General features: G+C 41.0%; 1 protein-coding gene across 8 annotated transcripts in view; it reads right to left on the minus strand.

The window, feature by feature from the left end:
- Positions 1–25,366, minus strand: part of sash1a (SAM and SH3 domain containing 1a) — a 254,380-nt gene that overhangs the window by 39,046 nt on the left and 189,968 nt on the right. For 4 of the 8 annotated variants that reach the window (XM_028606087.1, XM_028606081.1, XM_028606080.1 and 1 more), the window contains exon 2: positions 1,066–1,194. In XM_028606087.1, the coding sequence (XP_028461888.1) occupies positions 1,066–1,110 (45 nt within the window). In that variant the 5' untranslated portion in view covers positions 1,111–1,194. Of the gene's footprint in view, positions 1–1,065; positions 1,195–9,935; positions 10,169–10,245; positions 10,964–15,399; positions 15,542–15,622; positions 15,662–25,366 lie in introns of those variants that run through there. The other 4 variants (XM_028606085.1, XM_028606084.1, XM_028606082.1 and 1 more) reach the window with 4 other exon arrangements.

Genomic DNA, 25,366 nt, shown 5'->3' on the forward strand with positions numbered 1-25,366 from the left:
AACAGAGAGAACACTGAACCTATGATCAAAATGCATTTACGTATCCACAGCTATGATTATTTAGGCTTTCCAATTCCTCTCATGAAAGCTGTGAGAAGAGGATGTCTGCCTGCAGTCATTAAAGAAAGAGCACAATAAATCAGCTATCCATCCTAGTCATACCTGTCAACCCAACCAAAGCCACATGGCTGCCTTTAAGCAGAAGATGTCTCCTATTGAACTGGAAAACCAGTAATGACAGACCAAAATATGTATGAGCAGAGACTATTTGGACAGGGGCTAAAATAAGAAAAGCTGAGGTAACATGATATCATTGGAGCAAAGGGAGAACTGAATCCTTATTTTGTCAGGCAGTGCTATTATGTTTGTGACATTGAACTGCCTCATTTTATTTAAGATGGACATTTTTCTTTCAAGCAGATCTATGCTGTAGGGAAGAACCTGGTCTAAGTCAGAAAAAGTGGCTACTTTTCATATTTATTTGTTTTAGAAATTGAGCAGCAATAGCATTTTCTAAGGATTCAAACCAATTAAATTCACCATGAATAAGTCATAGAGTAATTATGAAGTTAGCATAACACACAACTCTTGTATTTGTCAACCTGTGGTAGTGTGCTGCACAGAGTGAGGCCCTCTGTAGCAGCACCAGCAGCATTCCTTCATACATTTGTGTGCAGCTTGGCAACCAAAGGGGTGCCCCACTACCCTACATCCTTGTGAAGAGGACCCCTCCTCTATGGACCCCCAGAACACCACTGCATTCACATCCAGAAAAGGCATACTGCCTTTGGGGAAAGTCTTAAACCTTAGCACACATTTGTGTTCCGATGCTGTTGTTCCTTGCCAGGTTGTTGGCTAAGACTGTGGAAATGACACTGTGTAAAGCTATGAGACTACTCCAAAAGGGGGATTTTTAGGGTCATTATTAAAGAATTTGCAACAAAAAAAATAATATTTTGTCCAAAGCAAGATTAGATGCATGCAAACTGGGTGAGAAATGTTGTGGCTGACAACTGTTTTTGCTCAAACCATTTATTTATTTTTTACGTGTGTGTAGAGCTTTACCATGTCAAGCTCTTGGGAGACTCGTCTTTTGCGTAGCTCCTCCATGCGGTCACTGACGTCACTGAAGCAGGTATTGTAGTACTCAGAATACTCCTGGGCAAGGTCATCTATGTTGCCCAGAGAACCATCCTGCAAAGAGAAAGAGGGAATAGTTTAGCCTTGGAACTACGGCATCCCAAGAAAGAAAAGCTGAATTCTAAAGGGAGAAACTACATTTATTTTCAAATTTAGAGAATTTGTTATTTGGTGAATCACTTAAAAACATCACATTCATACAAAAGAAAAAACTAACAGTAAATGCTATTATTCACTCTTCCATGCAGCTTATATCACTTTTCAACATCCCAACAGTGCTTCAGGTAGGGCTGGGCGATATGGAGAAAATCAAATATCACAATATTTGTTACCAAATACTTTGATATCGATACCTTAACGATATTGTAGTGTTAACTATTGGTGCTTTCACAAAATATTTACACAATGAGATTTTTGATAAATAATCATCGGTAATGTGGAAATAATGACTAAGTGGGTAAAGGCAAATAATAGAACAGTTACAACAGTCTGGTAAGTTCAGAAAATGACATCACTTTATTGTAATGCAGGCTTTAAAACCTGTAAAAGACAACACTTATGCCATATTACGATATCCAAAATCTAAGACAATATCTAGTCTCATATCACGATATCGATATAATATCGATATATCACCAAGCTCTAGCTTCAGGTGAGGAAAAAGAAAACCACATGTCAGTACACTGTGACTGACAAGCACATCCGCCTCCATCCTTCACAGCACAGCTTTATTAAACCGCTGTCACATACACTTACAATAAGTGGCGTATAAAAAGGTACCTCTAGGCATGCATTTGGGTAAAAGTGGCATGGCTTGAGGGTGGCACAGGTACAGAAACGTAATCACTCATCAGCACATATGTACAGAGGCATTTGTTGTTCCCATATCTACACACATATTCCATACAAACAGAAAAACCTAAAAATACCACTCAATAAAAGGTCTGTATATTATCGAGGCTCATATCAAGGATGGCCTTTACCTCCTCAGACATTTACCGAACTCAACCCAAACACATGCTTCCGGTTAGCTGTAGTTTAGATCAGCAAAGTTCCTGTCTTTGTATGGAAGACATGTGTAGGATTGAGGGAGGAAGCTGTGCTCTAAATAGTGAAGACATTACCTAACAGAATACATTTTGGATAGAGTGTGGCCTCTGAGTTAGGTCAAAACTTGGGTTCTATGAAAACCAGTCAGCGAATATAAACTGTCAACACAAGAGGCCTGAATCATAAAGCTTGATCATGAAGTTACCTAGGGTCAGTCCGCGTTTCAGGTTTGGAATATAGACTGACGTAAAAAACAAATGACCTCCATCAGACCAGAAGTATTCTGAGAAATTTATTTATTCCTTGAATTAAGCCCTTAAGAAGAGGCATCTCTTTTGTACAATGTATGAGAGAAGAGCGACACTCATCTCTTGCTTTGGTAAAAAATGTAGGCCATTCTGGCAGTGATGGCAAACTGTTGAATATTCATCAGTGTTGATCTAATCTGTGCCAGGCAGACAGCTAGCATTGAGTCACTGTGCAGGGTCCGAACAGTCTCTCTTAGTCTGTGTCTTTCTCAACCGGACTCCCTATCTGGGTGCCAGGCCACAAATGAATGGATCCCTGTGAGTGACACACACACACACACACACATTAGCATTCACACACATGCAGGCAGGAGATTTCAAAAACATTGGACCAAAACAAACTGAGGCAGACCAATCATACAACACAGCTCAGTAAATGGAGTTATGAAAGAGCACGTAATGATTGTGCACTGAACACAATATCACAAAAAAACCCACATGTTCTATCTCAAAAGTCCAGTTTGGCTGGCTGTCATCTGTCCTCCCACTCTTATTACTTGAGAAATTCTGTTTCTGGCCGGACATATGGTTCGAGATGTCTGAGATTCCCGTTGGGAGCACTCCCCGAGCAGACACATGCTTTCCCCTTCATTCCTCACACTGACTGAAAGCACGCTCTCATTACAAAACTCCAAGATGTTTTAATCACCATATACATGCCATGATTGTGCTGATCTATTTGCCACATCTGGAAGATAAGAATGAACCCTGTCCTGAGATTACACCAACTCTTGATTGACAGAAGGCATTTCCAGTTGGTTTTAGTTAGTCAGGTCATAGCAGCAGAATTAATTATTCAAGCTTTGTTATATTTCTTGCCCCACTCCCATGGGAACACTGAATGTAAACCTGCTGTGAACAGGTAAAGCTGCACGTGCTTTGCTGTTCTCAGATTGATGTGCATCTGTGCGTGCAAACAGTCGTGTGTGTGCGTAGACAACTGGGATTCCTCCAATTCTCCAGTGGCATGAGCTCATGGGGGTCCAACACAGCTGACTCTGTACCCCACCTCCACTACTACCTTGCAATAAACTGCATATGCTCAGTTTTATATATCCACGGTTAGACAGCACATGAAAACAAGTGTAGTGAGTGAATAAATGCCTTTGGGAGAATCACAGCGGAGAAAATTAGGGAGTGAGTAAAGAATGGAAAACCAACTATTTTCTCGGGTTGTTTGACAGTGTGTGTGTGTGTGTGTGTGTGTGTCAGCAGATGAGTGAGAGTTTAGTCCACATTTTAAAGAGAATATGTCAACGTGGGAGTGTAGGTGGAAGAGCATAGAAGGATCTGACAGTGGTCCACACATCCAGTTTGGAAATGTGGGCAGGGGGTTGGAGTGGAGACTGGACAAGAGATGATTTGTGGGATACTGACTAGGGCAGCTGTGGGGTGAGAGGAGGATAAAACATCTGGAGTTTTGGGAAGAAAAATATCTGCATCTATAAGAAAGATTCTAAGGATGACTATTAAAACCGCCACAGCTTACCTGACCTGGAAAGCATAAGGGTGCCATGCTCACTCTAAAAATATCCTTTTTAAAAAATAAAATTAGAATTGTATAAACCACAATATTAAACACATCTAGTTTCATGGAGGTATGTTTGAAATGGAGGTCAATACTAGCTGATGTAACTGCTTCTCTGCCCTGGCTGCAAGGGAGGCCAACTCCCAGTTGGCTGGAACAATAGCAACAACAGGCATACAAAAAAAACAACACCCAAGCAAAAATGTGTGAGTGACTTTGCGTGTATTTACAGTAAAGAGTGTGCGTGTCTCATTTACTGTTCAAGCCTGCTTGATCGAGATTGCTACTCCTGAAATTTGTCAGACAAAACTGTGAACAAAACTGTGTTGCATGTCACTTCTGTTCCAAGACTGCGCAACTCAAAGCAAAAGGTTCTGAGAAATGTTCTGGGACACTGCTGTAGAAGACACTTGTTTATGTAAAAGCCGTAATAACTGTGAGTTAGTGGCAGCAAAATCCAAATTACAGGTATTGCACCACAGTGGATAAATATTTCAGCAATGTGTGATAGGATTGCTACTGAGCCATAACCAAGTGATTTACACAATACATTCAACATTGCATTGGAGGAATGAATTACCATCCATGCCAGAATTCCAAGATATGAATATGATTCATCTCGTCTCTCATGGAAAACAAATAAAATATTCTCAACTTCAGTATTGGAATATAAATATATATGCTCAGAAAAGGCAGCATGGTTGCAAACAGCATGAAGACCCAGTAGTCTCTGCTAGCTTAATCAATTAGCCAAGGCATTCCTGGCATTTTCACTACCACAGAAGGTTGTCTCTTCAGACTTTCCTTGTGTCAGTAGAAAGCAGCATCAGTTTAAGAAAATAGGCAATCCTGTGTACTGTGTTCAAATCTAGTTTTTCCACACTATAGCTACAATTATAGTTTTAAAGATTATACCATCTGTGAACTACTGGGCCAGCATTCACACACATGGATGTTGTTATGTTTCACAAAATCAATATTTTGAGTAAGGAAACAAGCTGTTCTTTCTTAACCCTCGTATTATGTTCGTATCACTGTTGTAATGTCATCTCTTTGACACGCATACTACAAAATGAGCTCCAAAAAGGTTTGCAACTGAAAAAGTTTTAGCACAGATTTTTGATGGTAATAGTGATGTGGAGGAAGAGGTTTCAAAGTCAGAGGATCTTTCAGATACCGAGAACAATGCTATTGACAATCCAGATTGTGAATTTTCCTATGATGAAGAGGATTCAGGGGACCAGTCTGGTGTAGTATACATTAGCTGAAAACAATGGGCAGCAATCATTTTGACCCGTAACATCATCAATGTATTTTTTTTTCAACATAATACGAGGGTTAAATTCTAAATATACAGATTGCCAACAATGAGCAGTCCCCAGCTGAAGTGACAATTTCTTCACGACAGAGCATCCGAATGGCAATACACTAAAGCAATCTTTTGCAAAGTTATTAAAAAATTCCACAGCCAGCATGCAGAGCACTGATAACTTAGGCCTCCTTGCGTGCTTAGGAATCACTGCCAAGTTGCACAGCTAATCTCACAATCAAATCACACTCAATTCAAGTGTTCCACATCATGTTAGATGTTGCAAAGTCTCTCAAAGAAAGCGCTTGTTTATTATAACCAGAGAGAAAGACATGCCAAAAGGCTAAAAGCCATTAGCTCTGGGCCTAACATGTTTGTTGTGGTCTATCCTTTGGGCTCACATTCCTCAATGGATTGAATAGTAGTTGTACATGGTATTAACTATTGTTACAGGGCTGGCCTGGTGACTACCAGTTCTCTTGAGGAAAGAATAATGACAGCAGTTTACAATAGAGCCACGCATCTGATGTAATGTTTGAACGTCAGTGGTATGATCACTTTCACTTGTTATGCAACCTCAGCACAGGTGTGGCAGGTTTAAATAGCCACACACTGTCTTGTATTGTGTTGCATTCTACTAAAGTTTCATCAAAAAATGAACCAATAGAATTGTCCACATTCACCCTAAGTCATGGATACACCAGCTTAAACCCAACCCGTGCAAGAGATCGCCTGTCCAACAGTCCCCACACAACTCATCATAAAAGCAATAGTAAGTAATCCATCCTTTTCTCCACCCAGCCCTCTATCCACCCAGTTCTCCTAGCTCCTCCAACTGAAAATATTTAACAATTCCCTAATTTTTCCCTGGTCTAGTACAGTAGTGTCCCTGAACTGCCAACCAATCATAAAACACAGACAAGAAAAAGAACGATAAGCAAAGTCTGACATGAGAAATGTGGAAAAAGATAAGTGAAGACAGGTGGATGAAACTACAGGAGTTCTGAAAAATGTTGGATGTACTGTAGTGGAGGATTCCACAAAACATAGAGCCAGTAGAAGTCTGACTGAAAGATGTAGTGTCGGGGGCCATGGGAGCCAAAGGGGGAAGACTGTCGAGGAAGGTGAGGCCAGAGGACAAAGCCCACCTCCTTTTAGAGGGCTTCCTGAGGATATCCGTGGCTTGAGCAGAACAGTGCTCTGCCATCCCAACAGAGGAAACCTGCCAGATCTCTGTGTGACCTCAATAACGAGACCCGTCAGGGAGGGGAAGCAAACTAGGAGTGAGCTGAGTTGAACTCGGCAACAATAGACAAAATAAGGCTATGTTAGAACATTATTGGCAGAGATATAAAGTGGCCTAGCTAACCATGGTTTGGCAGAAAAGGACTGGAGCATATGCTGCCACTCCGTATGAAGTGCTATGTGGGAGGAAGCACATAGAGATCACCTCATCTAACCATATGTTTCCTAGACACCATCAATATTTGTCTCGAGAGAAGAATTTAAAAAAAAAAATGCTTTCCATTTATTTATTTATTTCCAAACAATGGACTTTCACCCCAGAAATGTGTGTTCCTTGGGAGTGTTTTAATCCAAACCACAATCTTTTTTCTTAAACTTAACAAGCCCCCTATTCTTGGGTAACTTAACTATCTGCCGCATATACGACGGAGCTCTGTAGTCAGCGCCAAAGTTTTGAGTTCTTCTGCTTCTCCAACTCCAGTAGCCATGACCATCTCTATCAACTGCTTTTAACATGCTCCGTTCTAATGAACATACAACTGATTTTAACATGCCCCGTTCACGTGAACAGAAAATTGCGTTGCCTGTATCTTTTCACGGCAACCCTCCATAGAGATTTATCAGCCTACTTTAAGTAACAGTAAAAATTTATTTCACACTATTATGGTTAAACTTTACGGATGCGGTTTACATGCATTATGAATCGTGCGTGTTGATCTGTACGGACCACGGATCAACTATGGTCCCTTACACCAATAGTAATAATGATATCTGTGTAAGCTGTCCAAGTTTGTTATCAAATTGACTAGGAAGGAGCTCAATTAAGAAACTTGTCCTGAGTAAAGGCATGTTTGAAAATCTAAGTTGCGTATCTCCTCTACATTGTAGAAATACATTCCAGATAAAACTGAACCCCACAGACTCGTAGAACATTTGCTAAAGGCGAAGCAATGGAATGGAACTGGAATGTATTATTACAGAAATTTTAACGTCTGTACAGATGTACACCTCAAAACAGATCATGCCAATACAGAAAACTCATAATATGTGGCTTATTTAACATTCAATAAAAAAAGTTCAGGTCTGAGGGAAAAACCATCACATCTCCAAAAGTGTGGTGGGACTAGAAGCAAAACACTATTCAGACATCTGTATCCCACCACTTAGAGCTATAGGCTAGCTCCTGTGCCATTCCGTCATAAACTGCCTTTTAGTCTTAATTAGCTCAAGTGCTATTTACTCGGCTTCAACCACAAATTAATGACTGGCTTACTTAGGTATTCTTATTAAACACATTCCGCAACAGGCTGCTGTGTATTATGGTTAACCTCAAAGAAAAGGCCCCCTCAGAAAAAGACTGAAGACCAGAGTGCCCAAAACTCATTTGAAGGTGCAAATGTGGATGACATTATGTGGACGAGCTCTTTGACACTGGCTGTTTTAATGCTTTTTTGCACTTGAGTGTTAAGAGTAGTTCTTGAGTTTGCTGAAACATCATACAGTAATCCCTGAAAGACAGGAGTATAGGAAGCATGTTGACCAGATCTTTATCAGGATGGATCTCTATCTGAACAAGTATGTAGTCCTGTTCTCACGTGTGACGATCCAAGACCAAAACACATTTGCAACAGTGATTTAAAAGTTGAATCAACAGGCTTGGGGCAATCCCAAATTTTAAAAGGGCATTCCCATATACAGTACATGTAGGCTCCCAAGCAAAACAAAAGCCATTGAAAGTCAAAGGGCAGTGGTTATATATAGCACATCCATTTTACTTTGAGGAGGTAAATGGTGTTCATTGTGCTCAGGATCTCATGTGCTTAAAGATAGGAGCCTGAACACTCACTCACCAACTAACTGAACACAGTTAGTGATTAAGCAGTGAAAATATCATATTGTATACTTAAGCACAAGCACATGAATACTGCAGATAAATGACAATGTTTAACTTGAAACCATTATATTTACATAAATTACAACCGCAAGCTGCCATCAACTCAAGCAACTCATCACCAAAAGTCCATTCACTTAGAGAGAAAAGCAATCAACAGAAAATCGTGCATTATCATGGTTGTCGAGCAGTCAGTTCTAGAATGACAAACTGAGCTGCTGAACTTTTGAAAGACGCTGTCAGCAGCCAAGAAGACTTATCAAGTTCCATACTGTCACACTTCTAATCTTTCCAGTATAGTTTTCTAGGAAAATATGATAGTCATAGCTATGCAAGCCTTTCCAAGTCTCAAGACATACACATGTAAAGCGATACAGTACGTGGAATAAGATTCCAACAAAAGCTGAGGTCAGTGATTTTGAAATAATGAGTGTGCTATGTCTGCTGGCGAGATAGCGGATGACTTTAAACTTAACTTCAGATGAGTGCTGCAGGATGTTTATTGCCATTATAGATAGCTACTTACAATTAATGTTACCATTAGTTCATGACCTCCAACCATGATATTAGCAAAGAAAAGGATGCATTTATTTATGTTGAGAACAAAGGAGCTAAAAAAAGCTGGTTTCTGTTGTGTATATATGTGTGGTGTGTTTCAGCTCAATGAGGAAAAACAAAGATGAGCCCAACCTTGCAGACATTTGCCTCAAAAGCAATAAATCTGGATAAATTGCCTGGGGTCTCCCACCCGGTGTCAGAGGGCAGGACACACACACACACACACACACACACACACACAACCAAATTAACACCTCTGTCTTTAACAGAGTGGAAGTGATTGCAACACATTTGGTCAGCAGATCAATCAGACCCCATGGCCTGTAAAATCAAGTCTGCTTTGGCAGCCAAACAAAAGAGTGTTGTTACAATCTCCAAAGTCCCCAGCATTTAAGGCACAAACATGTAAGGTACAGTAAATCAGACTCTCCCTGGAGTGGGATAATGCAGTTCACAAAGAAAACAGGGCATTTAGAATATCTTATGATCAAGTAGGGGGGCTGAAACACTGTGGGAAATCAGCCTTAACCTAAAACATTAATATGCAAATTAGTCAAATGTTATGTTTCCTGACACCCGCAGCATCTAGTGATCTCCGAGACCGTGATTCCGAATGCGCTGTATACATGTCCAAAGAAAAGCCTCTAAACCCCCGAATAATACCGGAATAACCCGCGTCTTAATCCAAAAGTGCTAGATTTGGGAAAAACCCTTATTCATAATATCCAACCGGAATATGCTGTTTACATGACACGTATCAAATTCGGAATATTATCATATTGGGAAAAATGTGTGTGCATATGAACGTACTGAATGTAGCTGTACACCAAATGCCCAAAAGCCACAGAGAACATGGCAGCAAACAAAACATCGTACAAAGGGTTAACATTTCAATCCGTAACATACCATTATCTCACACGATTCCTGTTTGCATTGAGATCCGAGCGACTCAACAGTATGAATTCGTACAACTAATGCACCTGAATGAATCCTAGACCACATGTAGAGTGCTGGTGCATTTGAAACTCGGGCCTATAACTAGGACGCGCTGCTCTGCTGAGAGTTGTTTTGATGCGTGATTAGCATGCACCGACCAGTTGGATACACAATCGCTCATTCGGCAAATCAGTGTCAACTTTGAGGACGAGGGTGAAAACTCTCAGTTAGTTGTGAGTCTATGATGTCAGTCTGTCACCCCTCCCCCCAAACAACTTACCAGCATCCCCATAACGTCCGTCCACAGTTGGGAAAAACTGTCGGACGCAGCAGCACTGTCTGCCCGGGGCTCATCGGCAGGCTCATCGAAAGGCGCACCGGTCCCCTGATCACCTTCCATAATTTTAGAATATGTTGTTCAGTCAGACCAGTTTAGTGCAAAAGCTTGAATCCAAGCCCACAGGCAGGGGCCTGACCACCAGCTGTAACGAGATGTGGGTGCCAAGGCTGGCTGCTCCTAGAGAAAGTTGCCCTTGACGCACCGGTCAAATGCTCCAACATTGCTTGGCACGATCCGAAGTTTAATGCGTAAACTGCGTCCTGACATATTCACGAAACTCCCACAAAAACTCGTGCGTCGAATGTCAAGTAATATAAAAAAACAACCTCAAAAGCAAAGAAAGGCGGCCTCGTGTTGTGTTGAACTCACAACAGGTCACTCGTCTGAAAACTTCCTTGCGGGGTGTTCCTTGCTCCACAGTCCGCACTGCACGGATCCGTGCCCGGCCATAAACTAAAACCCACACCGCGGGAGATGTCGTCCAAGTGGGCTAGAAGTTTCCGAAAAGTTAATTGAAACCCTCGACGAGTGACAGAAAACTGTCTAAAATAGTAGAGCGAGCACACATAAGCTTATTTCCATTAAAGATTTCGAGTGAGAGAACGCCCGGAGCACAGAGCAAATCCTCCAAACACTGTGCCTCCCCCCCTCTCTTCACCCGCCGTCTCTCTCTCCCTCACACACTCCTCCCAACAAAACATCATAGCAGAAAAAAAAACACTTGTCCCGTGTCAGAAGCAAAATGGCCAGGAATGAACCCAAATTACTGAGGAATCATTAATATTCCAATAATAACTCATGAGGAGTTAATTGTTTGAGTAATATAATTTGACCAGTTTAACCCTGAACACCATACTTATGTGAATTTCCAAATTGTACTCAATGCTGACCAAATCTTACTCAATCATGATTTTGATGTCCCTATTGCCTTCTATGAACGTTTTAAACAATTAGTTCATAGTTTTCCTGAGATCATTATATGCTTTTAAAGCTATTACAGGAGTACAGCTCATTTAAGGTTGTTTTTTAACAGCCCAGAAAAGTTTTTATCTCATGCTGACAGAGGTTTCCACCAATATGTCCCTCCAGCCAGAGTTGAATAGGGAATGTGAACAAAGCACATTCTCCACACAATTGTGTGAAAAACAAAAAAGCGCATGGGAAATTTTTTTTAAGGGGGTGATATATACTGTGTCCTATGCCTGGCATTAATCTGGATAAAATGCTGAACAATAACAACAACAAAAAACATGAAACGTTGACTGTAACTACTTAATTTGTTTTTAAGAATGCGACACACATATCACAAACAGCAGTTGGTATACAATGTAACAGCAATGTCCTCTGTGCTGCAAATCTTATTCAAATACATAAGATAAAAAGAAACAAGCATGAAATTTCACAGCTATCCTATCTGATCAGCCATTTGTTACGCTCCGCCAGCAGGCCACTCTATTGTAATGAAGAAGTCCTGAGCCTGTCTCTGATTCTCCCTGTAGTTGGTCAGAAGCCCATTTTCTCAGAGCTGCAACAGCTGCCAGGTCTTGTGATAGATGCCAGAAGGATGAGAGAGAGAGACGGAGAGTAAGATTAAACATTTTAAATTCAGCTCTACACTCAGCTCTCTCTTCCCCGTGGTTCCAAGCCAATCGAAAATGCTGCTTCACCTGCTGTTTACCAGATCGGCCTACAGCACCACATGCAATAAGAACATGCATTTAAAGTAACATAACCAAAAAAGGAAATAGAACAGACCAGGGAAAACTTTTACCACACATTCCTTTCTGTAACCATGTAAAAGGTGATCAGTTACACAATAATCCCCAAAGCTAGTTTCACCTGCAGTGCAAGGAGAAATGTAATAGGCGGCCTATTGTGGATTATGCAGGGTGCAAAAGGCTCCCACACATTTCACTGACATCTTTGCATTTTTGCAGCACAGTCTATACGTGATCAATATGTGTGCGCTTTTATTTAAATTAGTATTATAAAGATATTTATGCTTAAAACAAGACTCACAGCTACTCTGTAATTAGGCACAGCAGTGTTTTGAGCTAACTTCTCACAAGAGCATGCTAACAATCTCGCATTGATAATGTTGATGGTTAGCAGGTATAATGTTTACCTTCTTAGTTTAGTGTGTTAGCATGCATTCACTAATTAGCACTAAATACCTAATACGGCTGAGGCTGATGGGAATGTCCATAGTTATGCAGGTCATAAACCAAAGTATTGGACAAACTTTGGCCTGATGATGGCACTAGAGGAAAAGTCAGGGAATTACCAAAGTCTGGAATATTCATTTTATGGTGATCATGAATGTCTTAATAAAATGTCATTGTAATCCTTCAAGTAGTTGTTGAGATACTGCAATCTGGACTTAAGTGGTGTACCCATGCAACCAAAAACTAAACTTATTATCCATGTTACTCCACTTTGTTGGCACTGATTGTTCCTTTATATGTAATATAATGGTTCAAAGTGTGTGTAGGTGAAGAATGACTTTTACAGGCTTTGGATGAGCAGCAGCTGTTTAGCAGTATCCTGCTTGCAATCCAAACACACAGAACACACGCTCAAACAAGAGCAGCTTTGTTGGCCGGCGAGTCGACAACCCGGGGGTCTGCACGGCCGACCTTGCATCTGTAACCTCAGGTTGACAGCAGCAAGTTGTAGGACTGCTATTGTGCGTGTGTGCGTGTGTGTGTGTGTGTGTGTGTGTGTGTGTGTGTGTGTGTGGAACCTTGTCCATACTGCCATTACATCATTGCGCTGTCCATCAGTTTTCTAAGAATGATGACTATGTTGTGTTTTTTGAGACACCACCCTGTTCCTCCCCCTCCTTCCAGCTAAAATAGGGGTGTTGGAAGTCACTCTGCTCACACACACCCACACACCACAAACACTCATCCTGCCAAAAACCCCCATAGCCAAATACAAGACGGTGTGATCCCACCTGGAGCAACTCAAACAGAGGGGTCAAACTGTACCATTGAGAAGAGCAGGAAGCCTGTTGACTCAGTGCACACTCATCGAACACTGCTGGTGTGTGAGTGATTGGAGATGCCAGCTTTCCCCTTCTCTCTTCACACTAACCACTAATCAAGGTGTCATGTTGCCAGACAAGAGGAAACAAAAGTCACTTGCTAATTCTTTCACCATAAGCCCATTGTCAATTTATTACATGTCAAGAGAGTTGTCTCCTTTCATCAGCTCTTTGGAAAATATGTGAACATTTGGTCAGAAATACGGGCAACGTTTGGAGTATATGAACACAAAAAGGATTTGCCTGCAACCAATTCAGTGTCAATAAATTTGTCCTGAAAGTAGGTATTGAGCGCTAAATGTATTTCACGGTTCTCATAATATATAGAGGGTTCTGTCGTGAAAAGGATGATGTCATGAATATAAATTGCTAGCGTGGGTTACTTTGAACATAGTGTTGAAAGGCCCAGGACTTGTATTATATCCTGATGGATGTTAAGTATGAAAGTTATTTTGACACTTTTATCGCCTTTCGTCTATCTTCTTTCATCTCTTCTCCTATCTAATATTAATAGTTTCATTGTCTTTTCATGTGTTCTTCTTCTCCTGCACTGATTCAGCTGGGTTCCTGTGGGTTGGGAGGAAAATTACACTGTGTCATGAGGTTTGGGAAGGAGCAGGAAAACCTCTAGAGTGAGCCAGGAAGCTTTTATATCAGACAGCCGTTTTATGTGCCGAAGCCGTGATGTGATATGTCTTACTATTTGCTCAATATAAATCATTAAAAAGCAAGCCTGTTTATATATAAAAAAAAAAACCAGCAGATCAGGGATTGGGACTGATGACATCAATGGCAGTAGTCTCACATTGCCAGACCTCACTCCACAGCACTGCGGAGGAGAGTGCGGCTAGTCCACACAGCATTCCGGGATGGGAGAAAAACGTGCTCTGGTTATTGGCATTTCTTTAAACCAATCACAATCGTCTTGGGCGGTGCTAAGTACCAAGCGGATCCACGGTATCGCTGCAAAATAGCCTCGAGAAGGAACTTGTTTTGGTGGAACGTGTATGTTCAAAGGTTGTTTTAGTCATGCAACAGAAAACTCAGATTGGACAGATAGTCTAGCTAGCTGTCTGGATTTACCCTGCAGAGATCTGAGGAGCAGTTAACCATAATCGTCATAAATCAAGTTTAAAATTCCAAAACAAAGACAGCCTAAGGTAATGGAACATCCGAAAACACACATCCGAAACGAGTGACATCCGGCGGACGAGAGCAATCCCGGAAGTGGAATGTCGTATATATATTAGTGCTGTCAGTTAAACGTGTTATTAACAGTGTTAACGCAAACCCATTTTAACAGCGTCAATTTTTTTAATCGCAAGATTAACTATCTTTTTGGCCCAGCAAACTTTGTAGTTTTTTTTCACATGCTATTGCAACAACTAGTAATGTTAGAAAACTACGACACCACACTGGATCTAGCAAAACAACGGAAACAAAACAACAGTGCCAATATGTCCCAATAATGGGACAAAAAGAAATCGAGGAACATTTGGAATAGATAAAAATGTGCGATTAATTGCGAGTTAACTATGACATTAATGCGATTAATCGCGATTAAATATTGAATCGTTTGACAGCACTAATATATATACTACATTGCCAGTGACTAAATTTACAGGACTCTGTAGGAACAGGAAGAAATCATTTAGAACAGGTCAGGACAAGACAAAAACTCCGGAAAGCGCACGTTTCTTGCAGTACATCACTGCAGACCTGAAGGCATTGCAGGGACCTTACATCTACAAAGAATCAACTAATCTCCCACTAAGCCCTTTCATTAACCACTCAAACACTCCCACAGGATAAATAATGTTAAAGACTAAGATAAACTTCTGTTGAGACACACATGGATTACAGTGTATCACGATAAGGTTTCATTTTACACGGTTGATGACTCAGCAAGATTATCACAAAAGCAGGCAGACACACACTCATATGGGTGATGATGCAAAGTAGAGCACAGCATAGCGAGGAGAAGAAGACGCTAGATAAAGGTCAGGGAGGAGTTAGTTATGGCGTTTCCATTACTCGCCTCGACTCACCTTTTTGTTTTTCCATTATGAAACAAAGTACCTGGTACTAGCGCTAACAGGTAATTACTGCGTCATCACTGCTAGCGACAGACGGGGGTGTCCTGAAAAAACACGCCATTTTTAAATAGTTTAGCCAGCGGTGTTTTTCTTTGCTGCCTCCAGCTTCTTTTGAAACGAAATGTGTTTTCTGGCTGTGGCAACAGCCACATGCCGAGAATCAAAAACAACACACCTTCGACGTTCTGTGTGCGTGTCTCGTTAGGTCACGGCAGTTTCCTACGGCGTCGCTATGATGACCAGCCACGCTCGCCTTACGTATGAGGCGGTACTAATGGTGCGTTCTTTTTGTCTTGTAATCGCGACTAGTAGCTTGAGTGTGACATCACATCCGTGTCGAAAAACGAGAAACGAACTCGGGGTCCTCTGTGTTCAGACGACTTGACAAGTCATATATACGACTTGACAAGTCGTATATACGACCTCGGGGGCGTTCTTTTTGCAACTTCCGGTTCGTAACTCCGAAAAACGACTCGTAGATCGACTTCGGTGGACAAAAAGAACGCACCATAAATCTGCAATGGAAAATGAAGGACGGGGCAATGCGGCCGAGCAGAGCAGAGCAGAGCTGGTACTAATGGTGAGTAAGTGCCGAGAGTGGGAGAAGATTGCAGTGGAATCTTTCAGGCTGGTCACATAATAGTAGTAGTTTAAAAAAATTATATTATAACGTAAAGTTATAATATGTAAGGAAATGAATAGTAAAACATATTTAGTTCCAACCATGAGTTGTTAGGACTCAATGAAGAGAAGGAAAGAGACAGTGGAGAGGGACTCAGAGACTGGTATGGGGAGAAAAGGAGCTAGAGATAGAAAAAGAATGCAGACGGCATTAAAGCAAAGAAGTAGCTGGACCTCCCCTGATAGTGAGAGTGACCCTCCCTGGAGGTCAGTGACCCCAGGCCTTAAAAATAGCCCCTTTGGGAGTCAGGCACCATGCTACCAGGGGTGATTAACAACTTGGTGGACAGACATCAAGGGCACCACCAACGCACTAAAGGAATGCTTTACATGACCACTCGACACTACGTGGGGCCTTGTAAAATGTACAGGATTTCCATCCAAAGTAGACAGTATTGGAAATTACTTTATATGCCGATTAATGCCTAAAGGATAATATGCAGCCTATTCTGTTCCAGTAAATTTTAGACTACATCTTTATAATGGTTTCATGATATTACTATGTAAAATATAGGTCACTATAAACTCCTCACATTGAAGGAACTAGGGCTCTCTTTTTGCTCGGATTACCATATCTTCATCAATCTCTCACCTTTTTCTTACCCCAAGTTTCTATACGTCTTCCTCCTTTGTTTCAAATCAACATATGCAGGTTTATACCCAAAGATTTATTGGATCGAATGTCCTGAACTCTTATCTCATGGTTCTCAGAGGGCCTTCTCTTAGTGATTAATTGGGATCAAGATTTTCACATCATTAATTCCGCTCAGTCGATGGGTCAAAGGCTTGACAGTCCCCAGGCATTTTCTTTGAACCAATCTGGATGTGTGCATTTGTTATTCTTATTTATGTGTGTGTGCATATACGTGTGTTTATGTGTATTCCAATTCACAAGAAAATGTGTGTGGTGTGTGTGTGATGAGTAGGCGGTCGGTCCAGCCCCACAGTGCTTCACACGCCACTGATTCTTGTGTGGGAGTTATCACACAAACCCAATTAGCATGACAACTAATTACTGTTGCCTGGGTCCCCTCCCCCAGCTAAGCAACTCATTAAATTAAATCAACACAGTGGTCTTTCCACTGAAAACAATGCTTTTGGGGAGTAATAATGAAATGCCTGGCGCTTGCTGTTTGTGTGATCTAGGTATTACTTTTCATAGGGTGGTCAACCAGAACACTGGAGTCTTTTGAAAGCTAGGGGAAACTTCAAATATCAACACAGGAATTACTTGAGGCAGAAAAAAAAAGAGAGAGAGAGAGAGAGAGAGAGAGAGAGAGAGAGAGAGAGAGAGAGAGAGAGAGATGAGAAAGGAAGAGAGAGAGACAGTTGGGAGAGTGTGAGATAAACTCAAAGTGATATGCATGGGCAACAGGGAGAACACTGGGAACAACAACAAATAGATACAGAAAAGAGATAAAGGTCTGATGTTTGTAGCACAATGCACACGGTCTGTCAAGACTTCTCAAACAGCTCGCACAATGTACGGTATGTCAGTGAAAAAAAATCAATCCGGATGTGGGGCCAATGTCAAGGAAAGCATGCCAAGTCTGTATACCTGCACCTACGGAACGCAACGCAATATCCTGTGCGGGTGTCAATGTGATGCAGGAATTCAGGGCCAAGAAGAAAATAACAATATTTATCAGTGTCACTGAGATGCAGTGAGGATAAAGGAAGGTTCTCGAGGTTTGTAACAACCCGCTGACACCTCTTAACTCAGACAAAACATTTTCATTGGAATTGTTCACATCCTTCATGTCGCATTTTAGTGAATTTGACATTTATTTCTAAGAGTTCTGTACGTGTTGGCTGGTTTCTACTCGATTGCACACTCTCTAGCTCAATGTGGTGCATGTAGAGTTTCTATATATTGTGCCTCCCACAGACACAAGCATTTCCAGGTAGGATTTACAAGTAGTAATCCATGCTTTTATTAATGCAGTGGTATTGCAGGTCCCTTTCATGTGCTTTGTGTAAAAAACGCTGATATACTGTATAAACAAAGCATATTTTTGCTAAGCCCTGGATCCCCAGATTCTCCATGCAGCGTACGCCTCCATGATCATGTGATAGGTGATTATGTTACACTATTGTGTGTGTTGTGAGTGTGTGAACTGAAATTTCAGAGTGTTTTAATCGGGCGCGACTGAAAGGACAGATGTTGCTTTGGATGTAAGCAAGCCTCCAAAAGTAGGAGGAGCACTGTGTAAGAGGCCATGGTCCTTTAACTGACTGCACAGTGTTTTTAGAGATTGGTGCATATTTGCAGACAGGGATGTGCATTTGGAAGAGAAATGGCTGAGGGAAGAGGAATAAACTGCATCTTTGTTAAAATGATGTTCACGTGTGCTGGAAATTAACAAGAACAGTGTATAAAGGGCATGTTTGTTTGTTTGTGCGAGTCCACAGGTGCAAGTGGAGATGTGTTGGTCTCACTGTGGATGGAGGTCATGAGGCTCGGCTGGCAGCTGTGTTGATGACAGGGTGGCAGTGCCAGGCTGACAGCTGATGTCCAGTGTGTCATACATTCGACTGGTCATCTCACTCTGTGTACTGGAGCTCTGCACGAGATGTACTGTGACAGACCAGTTTCACAATAAGGACAGAGCATGTGTGTGGTCAGAATAAATCCTACCCAAGAAGAACTGCTATAACTTTACTAAAATGTTGCTCATAAATATGTGGAAGTACTTAAAAAAAATATAATGCCCAAACTAACTGTTCATTGGGATAGATTTCAAAGAACCCACATCTTACTGATTCATTTCACTGAATGTCATTTTCAATTTATGACTTAAAAACTCAGAGTTCAACCTAGATTTTTATGATGGAAAAACTCTGTACTGAGAGTGATTTGAACAGTAATTAAAAACACTACTACCATAAAAACAGAACTGAATAAAATGATTGACTTTAAGAAATAATCCAGACAGCTGTAGATGTGTAATGTATAAAAAAGTACACTAGTCAGCTACTTTATTGCAACACAGCTATACATAATTAGTTATCCCTGGCTGATATGAATATGGTTCGAGTTTGTTCATTCAGATCCTAATTGATCCCTTTTTCATTACTGTACGTAATGTGACCATATTTGCTAAAAAATCGTGGAATGCAACTCAAATCCCCAAAACAACCCAGAGATATAGTATCTGTTTAGCCTGATGAGACGAGCAGTTTTAGATTGTTGGTCATTGGTCTCTTGCTTATCAGGAGCTTTCCCATGGGTATGTTTTGCCAAATTTCTTTCCACTTTTCAAACCCCTTTCAAAATGTTGCTTCCTCTCTCTGTGTTTTTCTCCAAGTCCCTCTATCTGGGAATGGGGCCGTCAAATGGGACATAGTGGTGCCCTCTGCTGTTGTCAAATATACCTACAAACCACAGAGCACGGTGCCCTGTGCCTATGCACAACACTGGACTGTCTATTAAATCCTACTTCACCTCCTGTTATGTCAAGGCAGACGCTCTGCCATATGTTAGCCTCTGAGCTATACAGTAAAAATAAGCTTGGCCTCGATGTTATTAATGACCATGTGTGCTGTGAACACATGATTATCCCCCACGGTTTCATCCCAATCTCATAGGACACACACACACACACACACACACACACACACACACACACACACACACATATATACACACACACACATAATGCAGCTTTGCATTTACTGTACAGTTCCAGTACTAACAAGACTGTAGCCAGTGGGGCTTGATAACAATGTTATGGGTCTATCTCTGCTTTGTTTCTTTGCATAAACACTCTCACCGGTTTTCTAAGCTAATGTCTAACATGGACTGAGACACCACAGAAAGAAGCTGGGATTAGAAATGTTTGTCAAACATGAATGTATTTTGGCTGTTACTGTTATTGTGCGTTTTGAAATGGTTGGTTCTTTGGAACATGGACAATTGTAATCAAAAGCTGGGAGTGTATTTGTTCAGTGGTCACCTTGACCAGTGGAAACAGAAAACAGACTACATTCAGTTCCTACGGAAGCAGAGAGAAAGACAGAGAGTCTCTTGTGGAGTGTGGTGTGAGAGGAATTCCAGTTCTGGAGATGCCACATTATCCCTGGCACACAGACATAAGCAGACACAGATATACAGCTCACACACAGCCATGCACTCACTCACACAGAATTACAAACTGTATGCATACTGCAAATCAATCTAAAAATACCTCAAGCCCACTATTTATGCCCATTATAAAATGAAATTCACAGTGCACTACATATTATGAGCATTTACAGCTTCACCTTCCCTGTAGATTTATATCACAATGCTCGCAGCAAAGGCTGCAGACATGGCTGACATTTGGTTATGAATTAGATGTTATAATAACGTGCTCCTCGTCAGCCCCAGGCAGCTCTGTGGTACGGTCTTCTGTAATTACTGTCAGTATGCACACGGCCATCATATATCTCATACGCAACTCACAACATATGATCTGTCACACATACTTGGCCATTTGCACATTAGGAGGCAAATAAACAGCCATGTTAAAATACATGCCGACATGCAAAAAAAATCGTCTTCTGACTCACAGCAGTGGATCGATATCAAAACCTCAGTGCAGAAGGATTTTCAACACTAACATATTATTTAACCAAATCCCAATGCTCTGTGCGGTTAGGAGTGTTGTTGGGGATATTGGAGAGTATAGGGCCAGTACCAGGGTTAAATAATTTCCCCATACTATATATATTTCAAGAGCCAAAAGGAGAAAAGTGACCTGACTTTCTGCCTGATTCACAAACACAACCTCTCCAAATGACGATACAAACGTCCACCAAGAAATTGTTCTTATCACAATCATACATTTTTAGCCAAACGGAATTATTCCGTCCGTAAACACACTATTAACATCTAGAATACAATCTCTGTCACAGTTTATTTCATTGTTAGAGCAACAAATTCATTGGCGCAGGGCCACTGGACTGCTTGGAAATCCATTTTCAGATATCCTGCTGACAAAGACAAAGACAAAGAATCTAAACAAGTGAGGAAAAAATGCCTTCTTTTTAACAATGGGTTATCATTGTTGATTTACATGTTGTCCTGTAACCACATATACAAATGTTCCTGAGTTCATAGCTCAAGGGTCAACAGATGCTTAAGAATAAGAAGCTTGAATATGTTTTAAAAAGTGGTGTTGATGTGTGTCTGTTCTTCGGGTAACTCTGACTAAATTGTTGTACTTGCGCTGTATAACTGGCTCGGCACTCCGGATTTAACTGCGGTCTGACAGCATGTACAGTATTTGGACTGAGCACATTATATAAGACCTCACCCCCCCCCACCCCGTCCCTGACATCATTAGCTGGTTTGGTCCTGAGTCGAACCTTGACCACTGCACATTTAGCTCTGTTCATATGTCCTTTCCAATTATTTATTACTTTTACTTGTGCTTCCTCTGTACCCTACCCATTTGTATTTCTGACATCACAGTGGTTTTCAATTTTAGTGATCAGTGTTTCATCTAAAGAGATCAGTTGACATTTGGGTTTGAGCTAAATTCAATTTTAAATTTCATTTTTGAAGATAAAATGAAAATAACTTCCATAACCAGCTTGCATATATTTGGTTTATATTTAAAAAAAAAAATAAAAAAAAAATAAGAGCACCACAATGAAGTTTAGTCAACAGCACAGATGACTGACAGGCAGGACGACCAATCAGACACTATGACAGTGTCTCATACTACCAAACTCACTTTCTGGCTGACAGTGCATATGTGTGTGAGTATGAAGCAGTCTCAAGCTGTCTCTGTTTGTCTGTCTGACTGTCTACACGAAACTCAACCACACAACACACAAACATAGTGCAAGATCAGCTCAACCACTGTAGCCCTCCACTTTCACAGGAATTTTCCCCCCATTTTAGCCCAGAGGATCCTGCTTACACTGGCAAAATATGAACCCAGTGGCAGTGATGGGCCACAAAAACACAAAACTTGTATATTTTCCTAATTACTTAAACAGGTTCACATGGCCACGAATGAAGTCCTGGTCAAACTTGTGGATCTGGAGGATTATGCTCTCAAACAAATACAATGCTTGGGTTAATTCATGTCTTTGGTTTTTAGCAAAGACAAGCAGCTGCTAGAATCTTCTCAAATGAAATTGACCAAATTCAAAGATTTAAATCAGACTAGAAGAATGAGAAGAATAGAACAATAAGTAAACAACAAAGGCATTGAAAAGTTCTTGATAGTTTGATACACAGTTCTCAAGGACACTTTTCATGTAGGAAAAAAGTACTGTCAGTGTAGTTAAATGCCCAATTCTGATTATAACCTTAATTGTTAAAATGATTACAATTAATATTTGAAAACATTATGTAGTAGTCACTTATCTATCTGAAACATTTAAGCCATATCAGGGATGACTTGTGTTTCTGTGTTGTAGTTGGCTGACTCATAACCTTTGAGGTGATAAAAGGGCTTAGAGGTTACCATGGCAAGGCCCCGATGCTTGGCATAAGCCGTGGTGATTGTTGCTCCGGCCTGACGAGACCTCATTACAGGCTGGTGGGGAGTCCTGTCTGAAAGCTCTGGTCCAGATGGTCACTCCTAACCAATTAACACACCTTTCGGACTCACTCTCACTGACTCAATCTCTCTGTCCCTCCGTTATCCGTGTCCCCACAGATCTTATCAGTGTGTGTAACGTGCACCGACACACAATCACACACAAATACAACAACAAACAGACATCCAGACTGACATAAAAAATAAATAAAAAAATGGAGCAGTCGGCGGTCATTAGCTTTGTGTGTTTAATGATTGTCCTTCCAGTCTAGGTTAGAGGCCAGCCACTGCACCAGTAATGAGTCTGCTCCACTGCCCCCTCACCCTTCTGGAAGAGTGGAGCTTCTCTGGAGCAAAGACGATTCCGCGGGACCAGAAGCAGTATAGAGGTTAATGGGCCCACTGAGATTAATACAGCTTGAGTAACATTGAGTTTGTGATACAGATGGCTCTGTCTGAGGTAAGGACACATTACTAAATAGGATATGTCATGTTTGAAAAGAGATTGCACGTGTCTTCATTTGGGGAAAAATGTCTTTAATGTATTATAACATAATTTGTCATTAATACGTGTTTTGTTAAAAATGGGTGTTGTAACAATTGGGCTGCTAATATTTTCATTATCCATTTTTATTTGTGATTACCTTTTAGCCTCTACAATGTCAGAAAACGAGAAAAAAAAATGCCCTTTAAACTTTCTCAGAGCCCAAGATGATATTATTTACTTTGTCTAAGCAAATACCACAAACTCGATATATTTAAGTGATAAAGTGATACATGATATCATTGTGTTGCCTAATAAATTACTTTATACAATATTATGAAACTATATATGCTTGTACAACTTGAGACCACGGTGTATCTATCAGACAGGCTGCAAAAGATACAGATTAAGAAAATGATTGGGCGGGGAAGATATGGTCAGAGGGATGAAGACAAGCTAGGGGTCCCTGGAGCACACACTCACACATACTCACAGGAGGCTTGTGTTGATACAGGAGTGCACTGCTGCGGGGCTTGGTGCTGAGCCCATGCTGGCTGTAAAGATATCCATATCCTGTGGCGCAGAGCTGGCATTTAGCCCAGGCCAATGTAGTATTTACCTTATTTTTCTGATAATTTTTTCTTTCCCTGCACTGCATCTCTACATACAACATTAGCATGAATGCAGGTGTGGATCTGCTGTATCGGTAAGTGGCTCGCACCACTATCTACTCCCCTTCATAATGCATGAAAAGTACAATATTCATGATCTTCCAAGACAATGCTAAACTTCACTGTACATGCAGTCAATAACATTAAAATTGACAGTAGAGACAGACAGGAAAGAGGGACAGCAACAATGGTCCACAGCAATATTAAGACCAGGTTATTGCAATTACATGGGCTGTGTCTTAGAGAACATGAAAACACACCAGTTTTAATTACTTTCTCCTCTTTTCTCTGCACTTTTTCTCTGTCCATCCTTGTCAAAGTCTGGAATATATTGAGGGACAGCTGCAAGATCATCTGGTCATGATTATCTCAGAGCAGATGTGGCTTGTAAAGCACATACCTGACTATGTAAAGCTCTCTATAGCATATCTGAAGGGGAATTAAAAACCAAAGTCTGGGCAGGGGTATTTCCAAGGGTGTGTGTGCTTGTGTGAAATCTTACTTCTCTGGCTCTGGTCCCACAGTCTGGTGGGTGGAGGGAGCTATGGATGTGGAGCTAAATGTAGGATGAACGACTGGTGTAACCATAACAACTGAAACACCAACAGCTTGCATTTAGGCCCATATACAATACATTTGCATTAATATGATCAATATTTGTGTACAATAAGGAAGTTTTTAGGCAGTGTGGCTGCTTTAAATCAAAAACTTAACCAAAAGCCACCAATCAAGCCACATTTATTGGTATGAAAACAAATCTACACTATAGAAATGCACCTGGTGATATAAAAGATTTAGACAAGCTACTATGAAATCTGATTTAAGCATTCAGATGTAACGAGGCTGCTCTTTAAAACCCTCAGACAGCCACCCTGCAGGCACACACACACACACACACACACTTGTCATATACAGTATTTTACTTTGACACCGTCCCTGACATAATTATCAATGATGGGTGAAATGTGCAGAAGGCAAAGGCTTTACTTACCTGGAACTAAAGCTGTAAAGAGCAGAGGTACGGCGATGCATCTTCACACTGATAATTTGACTGTAGCCAGAATGAAGTCAGCCCAGCTCAGACACTGTCTAGTTCCAGGGTTTAGCTCAGTCATAACCTCAACCAGAAGTCTGTCAGTCTCTTTATGCACATGAATGGTTGGCTTCAGAAAGCAGGACATGTGGTGGAAACATGTTTACTGCTGCGGCCTGGGTTTTTAAGTATGACGTAATGACAAAATGAAAGGTGGGTAAACTATGGTCATTGTCAGTGAATAAAAAATAGGAAATAAAAGTTTAATAATCGTAACTTTTACTTACTAAATTAGAACATTACGAGACTAGGAACAGGAAGGAGAACACTGATTGAGAGACAGGCAGAGAAGTCAAAGGGAGGTTACAAGAGGATGTTTCAGGGAGCCAGGGGGCAGGACAGGGCACGGGGTTTACCATCCACAGCTGGAGCAACAGCTCCCCCTGGGGCAGAGCAGTGATAATACATAAGACCATACTTGATCTGACACACATTTGCCACCAAGTACCAAGGT

This window comes from Perca flavescens, chromosome 18 (assembly GCF_004354835.1).
Source record: "Perca flavescens isolate YP-PL-M2 chromosome 18, PFLA_1.0, whole genome shotgun sequence".
Taxonomy (NCBI): domain Eukaryota; kingdom Metazoa; phylum Chordata; class Actinopteri; order Perciformes; family Percidae; genus Perca; species Perca flavescens.